At 50.0% G+C, this 23,189-nt stretch overlaps 1 protein-coding gene across 2 annotated transcripts in view; it reads right to left on the bottom strand.

Moving 5' to 3' along the window:
- The window catches only part of Fgd5 (FYVE, RhoGEF and PH domain containing 5), a 99,850-nt gene that overhangs the window by 7,644 nt on the left and 69,017 nt on the right, over positions 1-23,189 (bottom strand). For both annotated transcript variants that reach the window (XM_050160233.1, XM_050160234.1), the window contains 12 exons: positions 20,659-20,819; positions 20,310-20,475; positions 19,688-19,775; positions 17,505-17,555; positions 16,911-16,969; positions 7,587-7,658; positions 6,547-6,615; positions 4,346-4,429; positions 3,229-3,308; positions 1,128-1,227; positions 696-833; positions 140-269 (listed from right to left, as the gene is read on the bottom strand). In XM_050160233.1, the coding sequence (XP_050016190.1) occupies positions 140-269; positions 696-833; positions 1,128-1,227; positions 3,229-3,308; positions 4,346-4,429; positions 6,547-6,615; positions 7,587-7,658; positions 16,911-16,969; positions 17,505-17,555; positions 19,688-19,775; positions 20,310-20,475; positions 20,659-20,819 (1,198 nt within the window). The remainder of the gene's footprint in view (positions 1-139; positions 270-695; positions 834-1,127; positions 1,228-3,228; positions 3,309-4,345; positions 4,430-6,546; positions 6,616-7,586; positions 7,659-16,910; positions 16,970-17,504; positions 17,556-19,687; positions 19,776-20,309; positions 20,476-20,658; positions 20,820-23,189) is intronic.

Raw genomic sequence — 23,189 nt, 5'->3', positions numbered from 1 at the left:
CCTTAGTCTCCCCAGTGGCGGCAGAACCTTTTCTCCCTTCTTCAGGAGAAAGTAGGTTCAAGCAGAGTACCCTAGAGATTCTGAGAACTTGGGGAGAAGTCATCAGGCCTGGAAGACATCAAGGGCCTTGTAGAGTTACCTCTCATGGGGCCGGGGACAGGCCCATTCCTCAGTTTCAGCTCCCGGAAGCAGCCGTCACAGACCTTGGCCATCCGGTTCTTGAGGCACTTCAGTGGGTACTTGTTTCGAGAACAGTTCCGGCACACAATCTGAGGCCGTGTTAGGATCACACGTGTAAGCTGTGGGTCCCCCTCTCAGCCATGTGCTGTCAGCTAGTTAACCCACCCCTCACCTCCTTCTGGGAGTCCCAGGTTCCCAGCTGCTCTGCGCCATGTGGACCCTTGCTCTTCCAGGCCAGGCTACAGAGTGTCTCTGAGCAAGTGCTCTTACCCACGAAGTAACACCCTTTCCTCCAACAACCACAATAGTGAGCCCCAGGGCTCTTAACATGGCGGGGTGGTAGCAGTAGGGGCCCGAGACTAGCTGTGATTGGTGGATCTCAGTGACATGGACAGGAACAAGCTCTACTTCTCAGGGTGGCCTTGAACTTATCTTCTTTAGGTTCCCTGGGGCCCCCGTGGCCAGGGACATGCCCTCCCCTTCCTGAGCACACCCTTGCCCAGTCTGCCACTCACCTTGCCACAGGCGTGGCAGTGGTGGCGCCTCACGGTGAGCGAGAAGTCACAGCCGCAGTTCATGCACATCATGGCATGCGTGACAGGTACCAGGGTGGGGAGCCTCTCCCCGAGGCTGATCCCCAGCCTCTCCCGGATCTGTGGCAACCAGCAACCACAGTCAGGAGAGAGTCAGGTGGACAGCTGAGAAGGCGAGGACCCCTTCCCCCTTAATTCTGAGTAAAGTCTCCCACATCCCTTGGTCTGCTCTCCGAACTTCAGGGTATGGTCCTGGGTTGAACTGTGGTGCCATACTCTGTCTGACTGGAGCATGGTAGAGGGGATAGGATGGGGGCATTGCCAGGGCCCCTATGACAGGACACCCTTGTCCCCCTGCTGTAAGTAGCCTACAGCAGGATCCACCCGAGGGACCCTGGGGTGGCCTTCACTCACCTCCACACTGTGGTGGAAGGCAGCCAGAGCCTGGGTCTTGTAGTCCTCCGGGAGGGCTCTGCTCAGACAGTAGTGCCATTCGTCCCTCTCCGCGCAGGAGCTGTAGGCACAGGCTGGGTGAACCACAGTGCTGTAGATCTGCCTGGTACCCTTTGTGTTGCTGTGAGTTCTTGCTTAGCAGCCTCTGGTCTGAGTCTTGCCCAATGTCCCAGTCCCTCTCTACCTAGAGAGCCGAGGGCAGCCCAGGAGGAAGCTGGGTGGAAATTCTAAAAGTTCCCACTAGGTGTCGCTCTCACCCCACACAGGATCTTTCCATAGTCCAGAGAAGCCCAGGCAGTGAGAAGAGACCACTTTGGTCTCTTGTTCAGAGGGCAAACAGGTATGATAGATAGTCAGGGCCACTCTGCTTAAAGGGGAGCTCTCCTCCACTGTGTGGGGTCTGGGCTATCAGGAAAGCAGACCTGACAATGGCAGCTGGTGTTCCAGGCCACAAGCTAGGCGGACAGCAGTGCCTCAGTTAGGAGTAGACACCATTGTGGTCTGTCACCCCCTGTCATTGGCTGGGCACCCAGAAACTAGACCCTGAGCCCCGAAGCCCTGATTGCATCAAGCAGAGAAGAGAGGCCATGGAGCAACTCCAGGAGACTCTTCCAGGAAGTCTTTCCTCCCTGTTGTGGAACATCCTTTGTCCCTTCTATCCTGTAGGATTACAACAAGAAGGTATCACCCACAAACATGGAGCTCTCACCAGAGCCCAAATAGACTGGTGTCTTGGCCTTTCATTTCCCAACTCCTGGACTGAGAGAAGCAGATTTTGTTTCTCCAACAGCTAGTTCATGGTGTTTTAATTACAGCCTCCTCCCACGTCCTGAGACCCTCCCCTAAAGACAGAACGGCCAGTGATGGGCGGTCGCTCATCACTTCCCTGTTGTCCTGTTGAGAGGAAAGTGCCAAAGCTGCCAGCACAGCCCACTGAGCACACGGCACAGCTAAGTCGCCTGAGAATCTCACACTGAGCCCAGTCGTCCATAGCAGTTTTTGATGAGCTACTTTCATGGGGCATACAGTCCTCTCGGCATAGGAACCAGCATTTATGTTTGGTTTTATGTGGCTGAGGACCAAACCAGGACTTTGAGTCTCTCGGGGAGGTGCTTTACCATCGGGCTAAGCCCCAACCCCTGGGAATTTTTTCTTTGGTTATTATTTTCTAGTTCAGCCCCCGTGTGTGTGTGTGTGTGTGTGTGTGTGTGTGTGTGTGTGTGTGTGTATGAAAGCATAGCTGAGTGTACACATGTGTACATGAGTGTGGATGTCAGAGCTCAACTTCATGCATCTCAATCATTTTTCTTATCTTTATTTTTAAAAGATTTATTTTTATGGTGTTTTGCCTGCATGTATCCATTCACATGGAGTACCCATGGTGGCCAGAAGAGGGCATTGTAACGGGAGTTACAGGCCTTTATGAACTGTCATAGGGCTTCTGGGAACTGAACCCAGGTCCCCCAGAGGGGTAGCAAGTGCTCTTTAACTTCTGAACCATCTCTATAGCCTCTCTATTTTTTGAGGCAGGGTCTTCCACTAAAGCTGGAGCCTGTTTATTCTAATACACTGGCTTGCCTGTGAGAGTCTCCTAGCTCTGCCTGCCCAGTGCAGGGGTTCCTAGCATACACCACCACTCCTGGCTTTTCACATGGGTTCTGGTGATCAAACTCAGGCCCTCACTTTTGTATGACAATCACTTTACCTATTGCCTTACCTACTGCCCTATCTCTGCTGGCCCTAGTTTTGGCTTTTTGAGGCAGGATCTTTATCTTCCCTCCTCAGCCTTCTGAGAAAAGGTCTTGCTATATTACTCAGGCAGGCTTCGAACTTGTGATACTCCTGCCTCAGTGCTAGGCATTTTCTCTTTCCCTTTTTTTTTTTTTTTTGGCATTTTTCTAGAAGTTACATTCCACAGAGGTCCACAACACACAGCACTCAAGAAACACTGAAAACCAGGAGAGAAAGAGCCCTTTCCAAGAGGGCACCAGGCTAGAAATGATACCATCCCCTGCCTCTGCTCCCCTGAATGCTCCCACCCTGATGCCCCCATTCCCCATACCTTGCAGACAGTGTCAGGCAGGTCTCAGGAGTTTCAATCTTCAGAGCGTAGGGTACTTTATCCATCACGGGACGGCTGACCTGCCAGGAAAACCAACAACATCGACTTCAGGGTGTGTGTGTGGGGGGGGGGGGGCAGACAGGGGTTAACACAGACAGCTTTGTCCACTACTAGTGGGTAACAGGGTTCTGATTGACATGTGTGCTTCCATTACCTGCTGCTCTTCTGTCTCTTCTCAGCATGCCCTTCTCAGTCACCAGCCTCAGATGGCATCAAAGTTAACTTTCCAAAATGTTCTTTGTCCCCAGAATTCCCCCAAAGCACCCACATATCCTCATGTTTGAAACCAAGATAAACCATGCTAGTCCATACATTACACATACAACAGCTGAGAGGTGTCCAGTGGTAGATGAATGGAAAACACACACACACACACATACACACACACACATACACACACACATACACACACACACACACACACACACAGGAGCCTGAGCACGTGAGGGAGCAAACGTGTGTGCCTAGAAAAGGAAGAAGAACTGGACCAAGCTGCCACATGGAAATCTTGACCACAAAGCCAAGTGAAGCCAGTCGCTCCAAGAAGACAAATTCTACCTATATGAGGTCACTCAAATCAGTCAAATTCATAGCAATAGAACAAACGGTGGGTATCAGGGGCTGGGAGCAGGGATGGGACTCAGTGTTCAATGGACTGTTTGGGAAGACAGGAAGGTTCTAGAGCTGGGTGGAGCTGCTGGCTCAGCACTGGTTCACGTCACTGAGCTCTGTCCTTACAATGGCGCAGAGGGTTGTGTGGCATGTATATCTTACACATTTAATAATATAACCCAAAACTGTTTGCTCCCTCCAAGTGGTTCCTGCATTACTGTCCTTCCCTTCCCTATGCACCATCCACTCCGAGAGTATATCATTGGTCCATTGTATCTGGGCAACCCTGTGCTTAATGTTGCAGTTCCCACCAAATACTGTATCCTTGGGCCTTGGTCCTCAGTGGAGAGGAGCAAGGTTGGCTCCATCTCACCAGAATCTCCTTGTGATGACTTTCCCACCACCGCAGGCCCTCGTCCCAGGGTACCCAGCGTTAGATATCTACCTTCATGCTGGCCACTGGCAGCGAGCTCTTCAGACGGTACTTCCCATCCTTCTGGGGATGTGTGTAGAGAAGTGTGTCGTTCATCTGCACAGAAGGAACCAAATCACACTGGTCCTAGCCCTGAAGGCTGCAGCAAGCTCTATACATAGCAGGTCCCTGGGCTCTGGGGTGCAGGTACCTAGCAATCCTCAGTGACACCCCACTAAGGAGTAAAACCATCCTGTGAAACCATCACCACAGTTCTACTCCTGTGGGAAACACCCAGAAGGACTCGGGACGTTTGCCAATGCTCTGGTACCCAGTGTTAGAACAGCTTTATGTGTAACAGCCCTAAAAGTGGAACAAAACAAATGTCTTTGACAGCTGATGGATAAAGAACTTGTGGTTCAGTCAGGCTGTGGAATATCGTACCCAAAGGAGTAGGCTGCCAGACTCTCTAGCCACAAGGCCAAATCACAGGCATGCTGGGGTGGGAGGAGTCAGACATGTGAGCGCATGCCCAATGTGAAGGTCCAACCCAAAGTGGCCTCAATCAGGCTAGTGTGAGGAGTGTGAGGAGGACTGACTGCCAGTATTAGTGGAGCTCTCTGGAACTATTGCAAATGTTCTCAACCCTGATCCAAGTGGTACTTATACAATGGCATACACTAGTCAACAAACACCAACACGTAACTTAAGACTGGCACATATAACTCTATACACACAATTGTTAAGAAAGGAAGTAGGGACTGGTAAAGTGGCCGATGCCTTTAACACCAGCACTCAGGAGACAGAGGCAGGTGAATCTCTGAATTGGAAACCAGCCTGGTCTATATGGCAAGTTCCAAACCAGCCAGGGCGACATAGTGAGACCATGCCTTTAAAAAAAAAGAAAAGAAAGAAAGTAGGGGCCACTGAGATGGCTCAGTTTAATCCTAGTAACCCACATGGTAGGAGGAGAAAAGGGACCACCTTCCTTGCTTCAGGGTCTAATTCAGGCGGCCCGGTCAGAAAATGTGTACAAGGCCCTTGGCGCAACCCCCAGGCAATCCTTGAGCACAGCTGCCGTGGCTTCCGTTCTTCGCTTCAATGCCTGACTCTCTGCCACTGACTCTTAGCTTCCTCTAAGACCCTCTCTACTCCATCCCATGATTCTCGGTCGGTCGCCAGTCTGTGCATTTCCCTCCTCTTACATCCCGAGGGCTGAGAGCAAGGCTGCGAGTGATCTTTGCGCTCGTGTCCTGGCACCGAGGTGTTGCCTGGTGAATCCTGGAACCACAGAGCTCTAAGCCGCCCTCCGTCATGCTACACACAACTCCAGCCGTGTCGGAGGCCGCTGACGGCACAGGAACAGCAGGGAGTGACACGGGAGTGAGGAAACAGAGATACCCAGGAGTCAGCAGGCCTATAGTTTGCCTCTGGGGGGTCCCCTAACAGCCTCTGTGTTGAAGGCGTGGTCCACAGGGTGGCACTGGTGGGAGGAATGGAACCTTTAGGGGTGGGGTCTAGTGAGAGGAAGTTAGGTCTTTGGGGCATGACCTTGAGGAGACTGTTGGAACCCAGCCCCTTCCCCTTCCTGTCTTACTTCCTAGCCACGAGGTAAGCAATGACTCTGTCTTGTTGTGCCTCTTGGCCATAGGCCCGAAACTTCGGGGCCATCCCATCAAGGGCTGGTACCTCCACAACTGGGAGGCAGATGCTGCCTTTCCTCTTTAAAGCCTGAGTGTCCCCGACACTTGTTCTAGGGGCAGTCACACAGAAGGTGCAGTGTCATGGGGGGCAGGGACAAAGAGCTACTTGCAGTATGAGAGCCTGAGGCTGGCATCCCCACCCCACAGGTCTTGGATACTCCCTGATGTTCAAGGTGTGGCCGTGTGTCCTCAGACATGTCAGACACGCCCACCTGCACAGAGTGGTGGATCAGAACCACGACCCTGACTACTCTCTGGGCCACCAACTAGACAAGTTGGCCTCCTCAGCCCTCTGCGGTCTCACACACCACAGAAAGTGCCGTAAGGAAGCCCCTGGGTTGAGCTGTTTCGTGGAGGCACGTGAGCTATTCATTTCAGCAGCACCACCGCCAACCATTCAAATAACATATAAGCAATGGTTTTTGTTTTCTTTTGTTTTTAGGGCTCAGTTATACATCCTGAAGACTGTCCTAGCTCCTCCGGTGGCCCTAGAAAGCCAACAGCGGGGCGTGGCTTACAGCCAGTGCTTACCAGAAACAGGTGCCGGGGGTGTCGGCTTTTGCCTCTCACTCTCATCAGCGTTCCTTCCTTCAGGAACTCCTGGAGGGAGAGAAGCCAATCTCAGAAGGCGAGAAAGTGTGGGCAGGTTCTGTGTAGGAAGCCATCACCATAGCTGCCCCAGTACCCACGAACAGCTCACGGAGACTCTGGGCTCAGGAACCCAAGCTGGGCAGCCCGGCCTTCTAGAGCGTCCATCCTCGTGCAGGACCAAGTCAACGCTGCTCTGGCCACCAAGCATGGGTCCCAGCTATGACTCTCTCTCTAAATGGCACCACAAAGGAAGGGTCCATTCGGAACATGGCCTTTGAAGATTTGCTGAACATCTGGACTGTGAATAGTGACTCCAGCCCCATCCTTCCAAAGGATACAAACAGAGATGTAGGAAGGACTTCGGGGCACAGAGCCTCAGTCAGAACTGCATAGGAGATTTCACAGAATTCTAGACTAGGAACATCCTGCCCATGTGGCTCTGTCCCTCTTTCCAACTGGCAATGATCACACTTCAAGCTATTTTCTGAGCGGGGCTGTATGTTTTCCATCTGGAAGCTAAAAAGCAAATCAATCAATCTCTCTCCCACCCCTCCCCTTCTGGGCAGAGAACCCAGGACCCTGCGTATACTAACCATGAGCTCCACTCCCAAGCGTCACCCATCCCTGTTTTGTTAAGATGCTATTTTTACGCTGCTTTCTTGGGGCTTGCCTTTGAGAGCTGCTCTGATCTCTGCTTTCCTGGCAATTTGGAACTAAAAACACTTGGTACAGTTTTTTCCCTCACTGGAGAGAGCTACCCCAGGGCAGTTATGGTGAGCAGAACTGACTGGCACTGTTTCTTTAACTGCCCCGGGAGGGCATCATGCAAGGAGGGGTGCAGACAAGCTCCAGGGTGGTGCACCATGTCCCCCACCCCTCCTAAACAGCACCTGCAGCCAGGCCCGTCTGGGGCCAGCCCAGCTGAACAATGGGCTTATCAGAGTCGAGCTGGCCCTCGTCCTTGCCCAGACAGCACTCACCCTTCCTGGCTGGAGGAGGTCCCCTTGGCCCCGCACACTGTACTCGATGTGGACCAGCTTCTGCAGGTTTTCCTGTGGGCAGGAACAGGAGATGGTCACCCTTCCACTCCCCTACCCAGTGCTGTGTACCCTCTGCAAGGGGACATTGCTTCCACTACAGAGGAAGAAAGCAGAGCTCAGAAAAGCCCAGCCTAAACCCACGCTCTGAGATGGCAGGTGGCACGGGGTTCTCGGCCTGGGATTTCCCAGCGATGAAAGATGAAGGGACTGCTGCACCTTTGGCCACATCACGGGGAGAGGAGGCTGGCAGAGGGAAGTAACGAGAATGAAGGGCCAGTGGGAGATGGTTCCGTGGGCAAAGGAACTTGCTGCCAGGCCTGACGACCTGAGTTCTCTCAGAACCCACTTGGTGGGAAAAGAGAGCAGACACCACAAGTTGTTTGTTCTCTGACCTTCAAATGTATGAACGTGATCAATGTAAAGAGATTATTTTTCAAAGAGGAAGGCAGTTGAAATGTTCTTGAGTTCGTGAAGGTCAAGTGTGGGCTGGTAGCACTTGGTAATGGAGCTGTGGACACTGTGGACAGGAACTAACCTCTCTCTCTCTTTGTGTGTGTGTGTGTGATCCTTGCCAGCTCTTGCAGCTGTCTGTCAGGCACTGAGGGTGCATGGGGGACAGAGTCCTGTGAGATGCCAGTGAGCAGGCCGCATACAAGGTTTCAGCACTCCAGAGGTCAGAAGCCTACCAGCCTCTGAGTAGAGGGCTCTGGACTGTGCCCTGATACCACACAGAAGCTGACTACCCCAGAAGATGGGCAAAGACCTGCCCAAGCCCAGCCTCAGGCTCAGGGTAGAATGGGGCTGCCATAAAGTGCGAGGCCACTAGACATGCCCTTCCCCAGAGAAGGCACACATGGGGAGAGGGTGTTTCTGCCTGCAGATATTTCTGAAAACCAGGAATAGAGCTGAATGTGAGGCAGCTCAGTTCTTAGAGATGCACAAGACCTGGAGGGAGATGAGGGCTGACAAGGACGGAGGTCAGATGAGTATCCAGCCCCATCATCATCTATGGCCAGCCTGGATCAACTGGTCATGCTCCCCACATCCCACCACACACAGCACAATCAAAACAAGATGTAAATGCTGTACTTCACAGCCTCCACAGAACTTACGTTCACAGCGTCTGGTATTCAACTAAAAGTCACAAGAACACTTCGGCTGCAGGGCATAAAGAAACCAAGTTGGAGCTGACCTGAGCTCTTCCTTCCAGATGGCTAGCTTCCATAGGGCTGTGCAGGTTGCTGGGCAAGAAAAGCTATCTACAAACCATCCTGCTAGGCAAGATGTGCCCACTGGTACAATAGTGGCATGAAGGCTGTGGGAGCAACCAGCCACTTTGGGATTGGATTCCAACAGAAGGGAAGTCACGTCTGTCACTGAAACCTTAGTCAAAAGCCCATGGCTAGGGAGGTGATAGGCCGTAGGAGGGAAACAATACTGTTGCCTTGATAAATGGACATGTTGTCAAAGTACATTCTAAATATCTGTTTATACATATAGATTAGTGCTGCCCTCCATCTTGGTCAGAGAAGCTTCTCTCTGCAGTGGTCCAGACTCCTAACTGTCAAAGTGCTGAGTTTAAATGGTGATTAAGTGTTCAGCCATATGTGGGACATCTACATCAACCCCTAACTCCTAAGGCTCAGAGAAGGACAGGATGATGGGGAGGAGTACCGTGAAATGCCATCTTCTAGACATGACATGGCCCTTGTATTCACAGCAGCTAGGGTCACCTGCCTAAGGCCTGCCAAATATCAAGTCACCAAGGTTAGTCACCATTGCAGCAGGTAGAACTAATTGGATTCGGTGAGTTACAGTAACAAAAGAAGAACACTAAGGGAGATATATACTGGGGATGCTTGGGAAGATTAGAAGGGGTAGATATAATCAAAATACATTTTTATGTGCATGAAATTATCAAATAGCAAATAAAAAAATATGCTACTTTTTGTTTTAATCATGAGAACAGACATCCAAAACCAAATTGGGTTGGGGGAATGGGCTGGAAAGGTGTCTCAGAAGAGAACACTGGCTGCTCGTCCAGAGGACCTGGGCTCAATTCCCAGCACCCACATGCCAGCTCACAACCACCTGTAACTCTAGCTCCAGGGGATTCAGTGTCCTCTGCTGGTCTCCAGAGGCTCCAAGTACACATGCTGCACACAGACTTACACATTTTGCTGGCCAAACACCCATTACATAGAATAATAATAATAATAATAATAAAATTTTAAAAATACCAAACTGGGGAGACAAATTTATTTATTTATTTATTTATTTATTTATTTATTTATTTATTTATTTTCAGAGAGAAAGCAGTGTACACATTCTAGGTGACAGGCATCAGAGCTCTGGGCCAAGAACCAAAGCAACTGTTACGCTTTGGGCCCGGTGCGAAGGTAGATGGCACATATGGGCATATGGAGAACTTAAGTATGGCAGCTGACTTCACAGAGGAGTTTAGGGAAACTGAAACAAAGCACACAACCCACAGTACCAGACACGGAGACTCTTCCCAGGCTTAGCTGTGAACTGAACAGATCTGAGGAAAGGAAGAGCCAGAGAACATGAAGATAGATCACTAGAACACAGGGTGAAGAAAGAGGGGTTGGGGAGATAGCTCAGTAGTTAATGGGCTTGCCTTGAATGCAAGGGTGAGGATCTGAGTTCAATCTCCCATACCCATGGAGAAGCCTGGATGTGGTGCCTATAATCCCATCGCCAGGGAAGTGGATATTGATCAGCCAGTCTAGAGTTTTAGGGTCAGTGAAAAATTGCCTTAAAAAATAAGGTAGGAGCTGGGCGGTGACGGCGCACGCCTTTAATCCCAGCATTCGGGAGGCAGAGGCAGGCGGATCTCTGGGAGTTCGAGGCCAACCGGGTCTAGAAGAGCTAGTTCCGGGACAGGCACCAAAGCTACAGAGAAACCCTGTCTCGAAAAACCAAAAAAATAAAAAATAAAAAAAGTAAAAACAAACAAAAAAAAATTAAGGTAGGTCACCGAGGTGTGGAGGCACATGCCTTCTTCCTTCCTTCCTTCCTTCCTTCCTTCCTTCCTTCCTTCCTTCCTTCCTTCCTTCCTTCCTTCCTTCCTTCCTTTCTTTTTGTTTTTTCGAGACAGGGTTTCTCTGTAGCTTTGAAGCCTGTCCTGGAACTAGCTCTTGTAGACCAGGCTGGCCTCAAACTCACAGAAATCCACCTGCCTCAGCCCCCGAGTGCTGGGATTAAAAGCATACACCACCACTGCCCAGCTAAGGCACATGTCTTTAGGCAGAGGCTGATGGATCTTTCTGAGTTCTAGGTCACCCTAGTCTGCATAGTACGTTTCAGGATAGCCAGAGCTACATAGATAGAACCTGCCTGGAAAAAAATGGTGGAGGCCCACTCTGCAAAACAAAACCCATACCTGGCCCCATCATCGGAGCCAAAAGTCCATGGCTAAATAGGTCATGGGTCCCAGTAGAGAACCTACCATTGTCATTCTGCTAAATGGGCATCATATTAAATGGATACCTAATGATTTATTGTTATACCCATAGATTAGTGCGTCTCTCAGCTGTCACCCGAGAAGCTGCTTTTAGCAATAAACACCCACAACTGATCAGGGTGTAGAGAACGAGAGACGGCAGAATGCTCAGCCCTAAGTGGGATACCTGTATCACACTCCTGCCTTGCAAGGCGCAGGGATCAAAGCAGAAGAAGGGGCAAGAAGATTGTAAAAGCCAGAGGTGGTGGACGACTATGAGAAAACTGTGTTTTCCGGACTCAAGAGGGCAGCTGCACAGATGAACTCTCAGCAGCTGTGACAGCATGCACTTGCAAAGACCCAAGCCAGCACGGAGAGAGGGAAGGTGGGCATGAAGTCCAACTGAGTCCCAGCTGAGGAGCTACTGGCAGTTGATAGTTGCTGGTGGAGGGGGAGTCAGTGTTCTTTAAGGATATGATCCCCAGTATGTCCACCATGTTCCAGTGGAAAGCCACACGCTCAAGAGTCTATGTATGGGCAGCATTAACTGGACCTAATGGTGGAGGGGGGAGTGAGAGGGGAGCGAGAGCGCCTGTGTGAGAGAGGGAGGGAGGGAGAAAGAGAGAGTGCGGAGGGGAGGAGGTTGGCTCTGGGGGAAGGGGTTGAATATGATCAAAATACGTTGTATGAAATCCTCAAAGAACTAATTAAAAAAGAAAAGAAGACAGTGGAGAGGAGCTGAGGAAGATACCAATATTGACGTCCACGTGCGTGTACACATTTGTGAACATCTATACTTGCACAAAAACCGAGGAAAAGGAAAGTGTGTGCGTGTGCACGTGCGAGCGCGAGCACGCATGAGAGAAGTGAGTGAATGGGGGGTGAGAATAGAGCATCCAAGAGACTTTTCAAACAAAAAAAAAAGAGGAAGAGGAAGAGGAAGAGGAAGAAGAAGAAGAAGAAGAAGAGGAAGAGGAAGAAGAAGAAGAAGGAGGAGGAGGAGGAGGAGAAGGAGGAGGAGGACCAACAAAGGTCAGATTCATCGGGATGAGCTACCATAGCCAGATAGCAGAAAAGAAGTCACAGGCATTCAAAAGGGAAGGACACACAACACAGAGAGCAAATATCAACACCCTAACAACAGTTTTAGTGGACTGTGAGTCAGAAGACAATGGTGTGTCCTCTTCAAGTTACTGAGAGGAAAAATTTGACCAAGTCTGCTTTTAATACACAGGAAAAATATTTTTCAGAAGTGGAGATAAACTTCACAATTAACTACATGGGAGACGGATGGTGGGGAGCAGGTTCTCTCTCTCATGGAGTGAGGGCTTTGATAAGTAAGGCGAGGGGCTAGAACCATCCAGGTGGTAATGATTTGAGTAGACAGGCAGATTCGGTGTGGGAATATCCACCATGTGACCACACAGAGGTCAGTAGAGAAAATCCACCCACATGTCTACACAAAGGTCAGTAGAGAAAATCCACCTACGTGTCTACACAAAGGTCAGTAGAGAATACCCACCATGTGTCCACACAAGGTCAGTAGAGAATACCCACCATGTGTCCACACAAGGTCAGTAGAGAATACCCACCATGTGTCTACACATAGATCAATAGAGAATACCCACCACGTGTCTACACATAGGTCAGTAGAGAATACCCACCACGTGTCTACACATAGGTCAGTAGAGAATACCCACCATGTGTCTACACATAGGTCAGTAGAGAATACCCACCACGTGTCCACACAAGGTCAGTAGAGAATACCCACCACGTGTCTACACATAGGTCAGTAGACACATGTGTTTTTCTTCACTCTGTCAGCCAGGAGCACCTAACAGAAATGAGAGCTGCAGCACAGTAGCTTGGTTTCTAGGCAACTGCTCTACTCCTGAGCTCTCTCTTCCAGGGAAACTCGGAGAAATGGTCTATTCTTGGAGAGAATTCTTGGAGGGAGAATGAACGAACCAACAACAAACCACCTAAACACTCAAAGGGGGAAGCACAGATCAACTGAAAGAGCAATCTGGAACAATTCTTGCCAAAGGAATTCTTCTATTCCTAACATTTTGGGTTTGAAAATTGTTTTAATTTGACTCTACTCTATTTTGAGAAATAAATAAATCAATGTGGGCTAAAATAAATATCCACAAATTGGTACTGACATAAATGATTGGTCTGTTTTGTATATGAGGATGGCCTGCACCCATCATTGAGAGGGAAGAGACACAGCTACACGTAAGATTCTGGAACATTTAGGAGGCCATCAGCTTAAAGGAAGAGGGAAAGTCTCTCTGTACTACTCCATGGTGGACTAGGCACAGTGACTTTCCTCAGAGACTGCAGAAAAGGCAGGGATCACATGATCTCAGTCAGGTGACCAGAGTCATGTCATACCATTACAAGATGAAATCCCATTTTTGTGATCCTCTTCCCATATACCCACAAATCTGGTCTCCATTATAATGAAGAAAACCTCAGATTCCAACAGTGAGTGTCCTGCAGTATACTTGACCATGATCCCTCAAGACCTCCATAGTCATCCAAGTCAGGGACCATCTGAGAAACTGGCTACAAGGGGAGCCTCCAAAGATGTAATGACCAAAGTCCAACAAGACAAAATGGCAACCTACAGAATGGGAAACGATCTTCACCAACTTCATACATCAGAAAGAGAGATGATCTCCAAAATATACAAAGAACTCAAGAAACTGGTCATCAAAAGAACAAATAATCCAATAAAAAATGGGGTACAGACCTAAACAGAGAACTCTCAACAGATGAGTCTAAAATGGCTGAAAGATACTTAAGGAAATGCTCAACATTCTTAGCCGTCAGAGAAATGCAAATCAAAAACAATTCTGATATTCCGTTTTACATCTGTAAGAATGGCAATAACAAAAACACTGATGTCAACTTATGCTGGAGAGGTTGAGGGATAAAGGGAACACTCCTGCATTGCTGGTGGGAGTGCAAGCTGGTACAGCACCTTTGGATGTCAGTGTGGCAATTTCTCAGAAAATTAGGAAACAACCTACCTCAAGACCCAGCAATACCACTTTTGGGTATATACTCAAAGTATGCCCAATCATACCACAAGGACATGTCCTCAACTATTTTATAGCAGTATTATTTGTCATAGCCAGAACCCAGAAAGAACCTAAATGCCCCTTGACCTAAGAATGGATAAGGAAAATGTGGTACATTTATACAATGGAGTATTACACAGCAGAAAAAAAACAATGACATCTTGAAATTTGAGGGCAAATGGATGGATCTAGAAAAACATCATATTGAGTAAGGTAACCCAGACCCAGAAAGACAAATATAACATGTACTCACTCATATGTGGCTTTTAGACATAAAGCAAAGAAAAACCAGCCTACAGTTCACAATCCCAGAGAACGTAGACAACAAAGAGGACCCTAAGAGAGACATACATGGATCTAATCTACATGGAAGTAGAAAAAGACAAGATCTCCTGAGTAAATTGGGAGCATGGGGATCATGGGAGAGGGTAGAAGGGGAGGGAAGAGAAAGGGAAGGGAGCAAAGAAAAATATATAGCTCAATAAAAACAATAAAAAAGATGTAATGACCAAAGTGATGAATCCTGGAACAGGACATCGGGCCTGTGAGAATTATAGGTAATAATGCCATTTCCAATGGGCTCTTATCACAGCCAGGGCTTCACGTTAATAGAAGACATTAACAACAGGGGAACAGCAGAACCCATGGGAACTCTTGGTATTATCTTCTTAAACTTTTCTGTAATTTAAAAGTTGTTCTAAAAGTAAAATATGTTCAGAAAGTAGCATGGTGGACGCCAGGGGTTGGGTGGGGGGTGATGTGCAAGGAGACAGAGTTTCAGCTGGAAAGATGATGACATTCTGGAGATAGGCTTTGTGACAAACGCACAGTTTAAAGATGGGCAAAGGGCTGGAAGAAGCGGTACACGCTTCCAATCCTAGCACATGGGAGGCAGAGGCAGGCAGATCTCTGTCTCAGAACAAAACACAACAGCAGCAGCAGCAATAGCAACAACTGGCTAAGACTAAGAGTGGACTTCCACAAAGACAACATACAAGTGGCCGATAGGTGTATGTACAAGGGTCCGATGTCACCCACTCACCATTGGGAAACACAAACCAGACCCGTGAGACACCACTCCCCTCATAAGAAAGAGCAGTAATAAAGAAGAGGGGAAAGACTCGAGTGCTGGTGAGGGTGTGGAGAGCAGAGACCCCTGTGTGTGTGTGGCGGGGGTGCCAGTGAATTCAGCCTTATGGCAATTAGTATGGAGTTTCCTCCAACCACTGAAATTGATGTATGATACAGCAATCCTATTAGATACATCTTAAGAAATCAGAACCTGTATGTCACAAGCAAATAGACCAGCAAGCAAAAGAAGGGGTGAGGTGGTCTCACCTGAAGCAGCTTGCCTGTGCCTCCCACCACAGCATCCACCTCACCCCGAGTCAGGTGTAGCTGCCCCATCCCTCTTATGGGTGCCGTGCATGGAACCTCACCTCTCCCTGGGCAGGGGAGGAGACACATTCACGTCAACTTAGAGGCAGGACTTCCTGAAGGAGGATGTGGAGAACGCCACCAGCTTCTACAGCAGCGGGGTCCTGCCCCCAAAGCACCTCTATCTTTCCACTGCACCGAGGGCACCTCACAGCATGCACAAGATGCCCAGGAGACAAGGAGCAAGGTATGACATCCTCACCGTGGGAGATAAGAGGACCAGATGGCTGTGACAGTTGTGATCCTTCTGGAAGCAGCTCCGGAAACTGACCTGTGTTTTTGAGCCTGTTGCCTTCAGCTCTCACCTCACCTTCCCAGCCTAGCCAGCTCTAGCTTCTGATCCCAGATCTAGTCCTACCAGCCACACTGAGCAACAAAACACAGCTGATGCACCTTGGATCTCCCAGTCCCAGCCTCGGCCCTGGCTTCCTTGTCTTCTCATCAACATGCACACGCTTGCAGCTCCCCCCCCTCCAAGCATGTTCTCTTGTCAGAAGTGATGCTACCTCCTCTAACCCTAGCTCCAGGGCACTCCATCCTCTGAACCCTCAGCTCATCATCTCTCACTAACCATTAGCCATGGTTATTTGAATCCATGGTCCCTGCTCTGAGGAACTCAAGGCCTGACTTACAGTCTATGTCCTCAGATTCCATTTTCTAATTAGTGTGGGTTCTCTGTGTATTTGCTGGAGCAGAACTGCCAAGCAATGCACCCATACCACTATCATCCCCTTCTATGCCAGTGAAAGACATGACTAATGGATTGCTGAATCTTCCCATCGGCCTCTGGCTCATTTTCAACACACAGCTCTAGTGGTAACAGCCTGGGGAATATGGGGATACAGATGATCATAGAAACTGCTCAGGTAGAGCTGGGGGTATGTGGAAGAGAGCCTGACACCCTCAGCAGAAACCCGTGTCCCACAAACAGGACACATACCATCGCAACCAGATGTGCATGCAGAGCTCAGGCACCCGGCAGACCAGTGATTCTGACTTTGGGGATACGAGGGGTTCCTAGGAGTGGAACATGTCACTTACTGAGACAGTGGACAGTGGCACTGTTTATCAAGTCTGCATAACCCTTCACAGCTTAAATGGAACAAGAAGCCCAAAGAGGAGCACATAGGTCATGCAGCAAATGTCAGGCCAGAACCCAAGGCTCTTTGGAGAATCCCGAGAGACAGACAGTAGGGCAGCACAAGGCAGATGAGCAGAATGAAGCAGGACCTGGGGTCTCTACCCCAGAGAAGAAGCCATGGCTGGACTCACCCCTTGCTCCATGCTCTCATTGGCACGGTCTGTCACTTTGGAGATGAGAGTCAGAGCACCTGGGGAGCAAAGGACAGACAGACAGAAGCTTTAGGATTGCTAGTCCAGCTTCCACAGCCCTTACCTCTCCTTTGGCTGTGCGCCTACTCTGTCTCCCCTGTGGTGGGCCAGGAAGGTAGAACGGCACCAGTTTTTCCCACTTCAGCATCAGGGCATGAGCCTACCCACAGCCCTTCCGTGACTTCCTCGGTCTCCCCGGCTGCTGACTATATTACAGTGGGTCCACCCTTGTAGGGGCTGAGGTACAAGCCCAGGAGGGAGCATGGTGTGGTTAAGGGAGCAGTGGACATCTTAGAGCATCCTTCTTAGATCACCCAACTCTGTGACTTTCTCTTCCTCTGCTGGACAGATCCCTTAGGCTTTCATAGCTAGGGGTGGTAGAGGTCATTTCAAGAGACTTGAGGAGTCTTGGCAGAGAATGTACCTAGCTGGGCCTGCTCCATGTCTACACTCACACTGGTGTAGACCTGAGGATTAATGGATAGGAGACAAGACAAGGAGGTATGGCTTCCTCCAGGGTCTCTCCAGACTTACTCTGAGTGTTGTCATACTCGGCTGAGTCCGGGCACAGGTTGTTTAAATAATCTGGAGAGAGAGAGGGACAACAGTCAGTTTGGGCAGTAAAGTGGCCTTCTGTCCTCCACAGTGACCTCCCTTCTCTAGAGATGGACGAGCTGCACAAGAATAGAGTGCCCACCTGCTCACCACATCAGCCCACCCAAGACCAGGACCCTCTTAGCATCCTGACCGCCACCAGCAGTCACTCACTCGTTCAACCCTTATCTAGTCATGATCTGGGATGGCTTATACCTCTGGGATACAGGCACAAGAAAGTATTCGCTGTCCATTGCAAGGTTACAAGACACGACAAGCTACACAGTACTATGTTACAGTGCATCCACCCTAGTAGGGCCTGAGGCACCAGCCTAGGAGGGAGCAGGGTGTGGCTAAGCAAGCAAAGGACATCTTAAAGCATCCTTCTTAGGCCTCCTAACTCTCTTCCTCTGCTGGACAGAGCCCCCAGGCTCCCACAGCTAAAGATGGCAGAGGTCACCTCAAAGGACTTGAGAGTCTGGTAGATACCCCAGAGGTATCATACGCAGAATGCACCCAGCTGGGCCTGCTCTGGGTCTATATTACAGGGTAGGGGGATATCACCCCTTGAGATGGCCCTAATCCCGCTACCTGCCTTCTGCTTTGCTCCTTGAAGTCTAGCCATATAGGCAGTCTTGCTACCCCTTGAACATGTTCCTGCCCTAGGGCCCCTCTACTTGTACTCTCTTCTAGAGCTTCCTATGGCTCATGTCTTTTCTTTGCAGACACCTTTGTTTTGTGTCACCTTCTCGGAGAGGTCTTCTCTGCCATATCTAACACATCAGCCCCATTCCCTAATCCTGTAACCTACTTGCTTTTTTAGGAGCATTCTCAACACGGATATTATGTATTCATATATTTTAATATATACTTGCATATTTAGATATAAAATCATTGTCACTAGGGGTGGACCCAGGGCCTGGCATATGCTAAGCCCATGGCTTGTCACAGTGTTCTATCTCTCCATTGTAACTGTCATTTGCTGCCTGTTTCATTTGCTGCCTGTTTCATTTGCGTCCAGCACGGGTCTGGTACTTAGGCAGTGCTCAGTGGCTCTTGCTGAATTGAATGAATAGATAATTTAGACTGCAACCCCAGCACAACTTCCTTGTGACCCCTCAAAGTGCATGTGCCCTACCCTGCAAGGGAGTAATAAAGACACTCGTGGGAGCCTCAGAAACAGGATAGGGCCTGCGTCTATGTGGAAAGCTGTGGCCAGTGAGCGTGGAGCTCGACCCAGAGGCAGGGGTGTCTGCAAGGTAGAAAGGGAAGGAAAGCGGGAGGGCCTTTGAATAAGTTTGTGAGATAGTTTGAATAAGAATAAGAATGCCCCCTTCTCCCCATAGGCTTGTATGTTTGAGTGCTCAGTCACCAGGGAGTAGTACTATCTGAGAAGGATTAGAAAAATTAGGAGGTGTGAGCTTACTGGAATAAGTGTGGCCTTGTGGGAGGAAATGTGTCATTGGACGCGGGCTTTAAGGGTTCAAAAGTGTACACAAGACCAAGTATTGTCTGTCTGTCTGTCGTCTGCCTGCTTCCCTGCCTCCCTGAAGATCAGTATCTCGTTCTCAGCGACTCCATCACCACACCTGCCATGCTTGTCCCATGCTCCCTGCCATAATGACAATGAGCTGACCCTCTGAACTATAAGCCAGCCCCCAATTAAATGCTTTCTCTTATAAGAAGTGCTTGGTCACGGTGTCCCTTTGCAGCAACAGAACAGTGGCGAAGCACTCTGGTAAGCCAAAGAGGAGAGGCAGCCGGAGTGGCAGAGGGCAGAAGATGGGAGGAAGGCTGGCCAGCACATCACAGAGCTGAGAGGGCCAGGCCTCAAGAGGGAGCACACAGCAAAGCCACAGAATGGCAGTGGGCCTGCAGTGGGAAATGTCCATTATTCTCACCATGACGGGGCCTAGGAAGGCAGCTTAAACGCACAGTGAGAGTCCCACCAGGTTTCTGGGTTTGGGGATAGGAAGGGGCTAGTGGCGGCAGTGCATGTGACTCTGTGTGACCCTGGGGATCTGGAGCTGTGCCGTCATTCCTACACCTGCTAAGCTACATGAAGGTCTTATTCCCAGGGCACTCCACCTCAGCGCCCCCCGCCCCAGACTCTAATGGCTCACCAGTGAGCAACACTTGGTACTGGAAGAGGCGCTGGACTACGCGTAGCATCCGATGCTTCATGCTCTGGCCGCCCCCTTGCGAACTCTGCTGCTTTGAAGAGGGGAGGAGAGATGCCATCAGAGACCCACAGACACACTTCATCCTGCTCTGACCAACTGCAGTCTCCCACATTGTCAGACCCAGACTGTCTTCTGCAGGAAGCCCTCTTGGATCATCCTGGCAGGTTCACAGTCACACTCTGTAACTCAGTTCTCTGAGGCCCTATTCTGCCCCAACATTAGTAACAGAGATAAGCCCCCCTTTGACCACCCAGGAGCTAGCCTTCCTGTTTGTGACCAGTACTGGCCACTTCCGTGGTTGCCCTGTGGCTGGGCCCCAGCTTGGTTCATAGAAATGGGAGAACTAGCGCTAAGATTTTTCCTGTGACCTCCCTGCCCATTGCCCAACAGGAGTCATTCAGTCCTGGGTTCCCCTCCTTTGAGTCCCCACCCGATCTCCCGATCTGCTGCCCAGATTGGTCCTTCTATATGTCTCATTCACCTCTCTTAAGTCTTTCCATGTCCCCCTGTCTGGGCCCCACAATATCCTTACAGCAGGGTCTCTAAAGACCTGGGAACCCACCTCAAATTCCCGGACGGTGCTGGCCAGCCGGGGTGAGAGCAGGCAACTCTCAGCGAGCAGCCCCAGGTACCTGTCAAACTGCAGGATGTGTGCAGCATGGTGTTCAAATTCCTGCTCGCGGACCAGGAAGATGTCGGCCACCTGTGGCTGTTGGCCCTCCCCATTGCTAGGGAGAGGATAGTGAAAAGTTAGCCTGTGGACCAATAAAGGGTGGGGTTCTGGGGGCTGCTTTGCTTGGGGGTACACAACTTACCACCTCTCCAGGAGACAGCAGTTTGTATTTGTGGAGATTTTTGTCTGCCCCCACCCCAGGTGGCATAAGCGGGGTATGGGACCCCAGGCTGCTCACCAATCCCCCAGCCTCTGCTCCAGGTTCTCCAGGATGCCCTGGTGAAGGTCACAGATAGCCGGGAGCTCCCGCAGGCCCTGCCGCAGCTCCTCTTGGGCCAGTGGCTCTCTGCCCTCTTGTTCTATGTTCTCCAAGGCCCTCAGGACGGCTCCATGGAAATCCTGCAACCCCAGATGCCTGTTACGTACTGCATCAGGCAGCGAGGGCCCTTGAGGCTCCAGAGCCCTGACCTGAACAGAGGTGACTGCAAGAACTGAGGCCTGTCACTGCCACTGGCGCCACACTGTCACCTGTGGATCAGGAAGGCCATCTCATACCCACTTGCTACAGGGCTGTCTTCGCCCTTGCTTACACAGAGCAGTGTCGCCATGGTGACCTGGCCAGGACCCTTTGTTTACAAGACCGGGAATCAGCTGGTGAATCCTTTGCTAAGGAAAAGCAAAATCTTTGCTTTTTAGTTCTCCACCTTGGAAGAAGCTCAAATTGTCCTCTGACCTCCACGTGTGTACACTGATATGAGTGTATATCAATACACACATGCTCACACATACACATGCTCACACACACACACACATATGAAAGTATCATTTTAAAAATAAAAGACACAGTGGATGAGAAGTTCAAGGTTATTCTGGGCTACACAGAGTCTGAGGCCAGGCTAGACTACATGGGACCCCCGCCCCATCTACACACACTAAAAGGAAAAGTCACAGCAGGTGTCTGTGACCCCAAAGTTCAAGAAACCAAAGTAGAAACTCACAAAGGCCAAAGAGGAGTTTATGTAAGGCCACGTGTGCACAGTCCTACAAACTTCTCCTCTTGTCTAGTCCAAGGTAAGAAGGAGCCTGACACCCACCGTTGCCATTTCCTTCCCTTAGCTCATACACAGACATCAGCTCACAGCCTCAGAAGAAAGGGGGCAGAGGGAAACATAACTTTTTTCATTATTTTTACATGAGCTGTTGCTACTGCTTGCTATGTATGATTTGAGGACCAGGCATTGTCACCTGTTCTAGTTTACTTTCTATTACTGTGACAAAGCCATGACCCAAACCAACCTGGGAAGGAAAGGGTTTCTTTCAACTTACAGCTCACTGTCCATCATCCAGGTAAGTCAGGGCAGGAACCAGGAGGCAGGAGCTGATGCAGAGGCCATGGAGGAATGCTGCTTACTAACTTGCTCCTCATGGCTTGCTCAGACTGCTTCCTAATTCAGCCCCAACCACCTGCCCAGGGGCGGCACATCCCATAGTGGGCTGGCACAGCAGGCTGGGTCCTCTCCCATCAACCATTAATCAAGACAATGCCACAAAGACTGGCCTATAGGCTAATCTGAAGGAGACAATTCCTCAATTGACATTGACAACTGATGCCAACTATGACATTATAGGGGCACAAGTACAGGAATAAGCCACATGTATAGGATTGGTGTCCTGTAGGGTTTCAGGCATCCACTGGGGACTTGGAAGGTGTCCCTACATACTGGAAGACCCCACAGTTATGACACTTCAGATGATCTGTGTTTAGGGCATGGGCTCACACATGGTTTGTTGTCTGCTCTCTCTGGAGTCCAGAGGCACCTTCAGTGTGAGAGGAACTTCATTCCCTTTGGGGAACCACACAACTGCTAGTTAGCAGGAGTGGAGCCTTTGTCTGAGGAAGTCAAGATTGGGATCCTGTCACTGTGAGGCTCACACCCAAAAGCACCACATAACCCGGACAAAGAGAGGGAGCACAAGGAGAGAATGGCTGGAGAGCAAAGAGGGAAGGAGAGAAAGGAAAACAGCAAGGGCAGACAGACAGTGGCAGGCATAGCATCCTCTGGGGAGCTTCAGTGTTAACAGCTCCATAAATCCTTTCCTGCATGGTAATTAATCCTCACTGGCTTAGTCCCAGTAGGCGCGGTAGCCACCTGCAGGACAAGATGGCCATCTACAGGACAGAACAGCCATCAGCAAGACAATCACAATCCACTCACATCTGTTCTTAATGGAACCATGGAGTGCCCACTGCAGTGGGCATCCCCTGTGGAAAGGATTCTGCTGCCTCTAGCACTGGGCAAAACCATAGGGTCTCAGTATCCATCCCCAGGGAGAAAACCTCATCTTAAGCATTCCAGCAAACATTCCGTTATACATTCTGAGTGCTTGATCTGCAGCAAGCCCCAAGGACAGAGGGTAATGGAGACATGTAGTTCTGCCCACCAAGAGATTGTGATAAAAAAAAAAAAAGACAAGGAGACATGTGACATGGACCAGAATGGGGACCTAGGACAAGTCAGAAGTGAGGGATCTGGCTTGGTGAAGGCTGGCGGGGAGGCCATGTCTCCACGGAGACAAGGGCAGTGCTGACAGGAGAGCAGCATGTGCTGCCCTAGGCAGCAGAGCATCTGAGAGATTGGAGATGGTCTTAGTCGTGAGAGTTATGAGTATGAGCTCGTGCATAGTGAGTCGTCTGTGTGTGCATGTGTGGTCATGAGTATGCACGTCAGTGCTCCCTTGCAAAAAAAAGTACAGAGTGCTGGAATGGGA

This window comes from Alexandromys fortis, unplaced genomic scaffold, assembly GCF_014885135.2.
Source record: "Alexandromys fortis isolate MF-2015 unplaced genomic scaffold, M_Fortis_MF-2015_v1.1 scaffold_111, whole genome shotgun sequence".
Classification (NCBI taxonomy): domain Eukaryota; kingdom Metazoa; phylum Chordata; class Mammalia; order Rodentia; family Cricetidae; genus Alexandromys; species Alexandromys fortis.
Note: the sequence above shows the minus strand (reverse complement) of the source record. Positions and strands in the feature narration are given on the sequence as shown.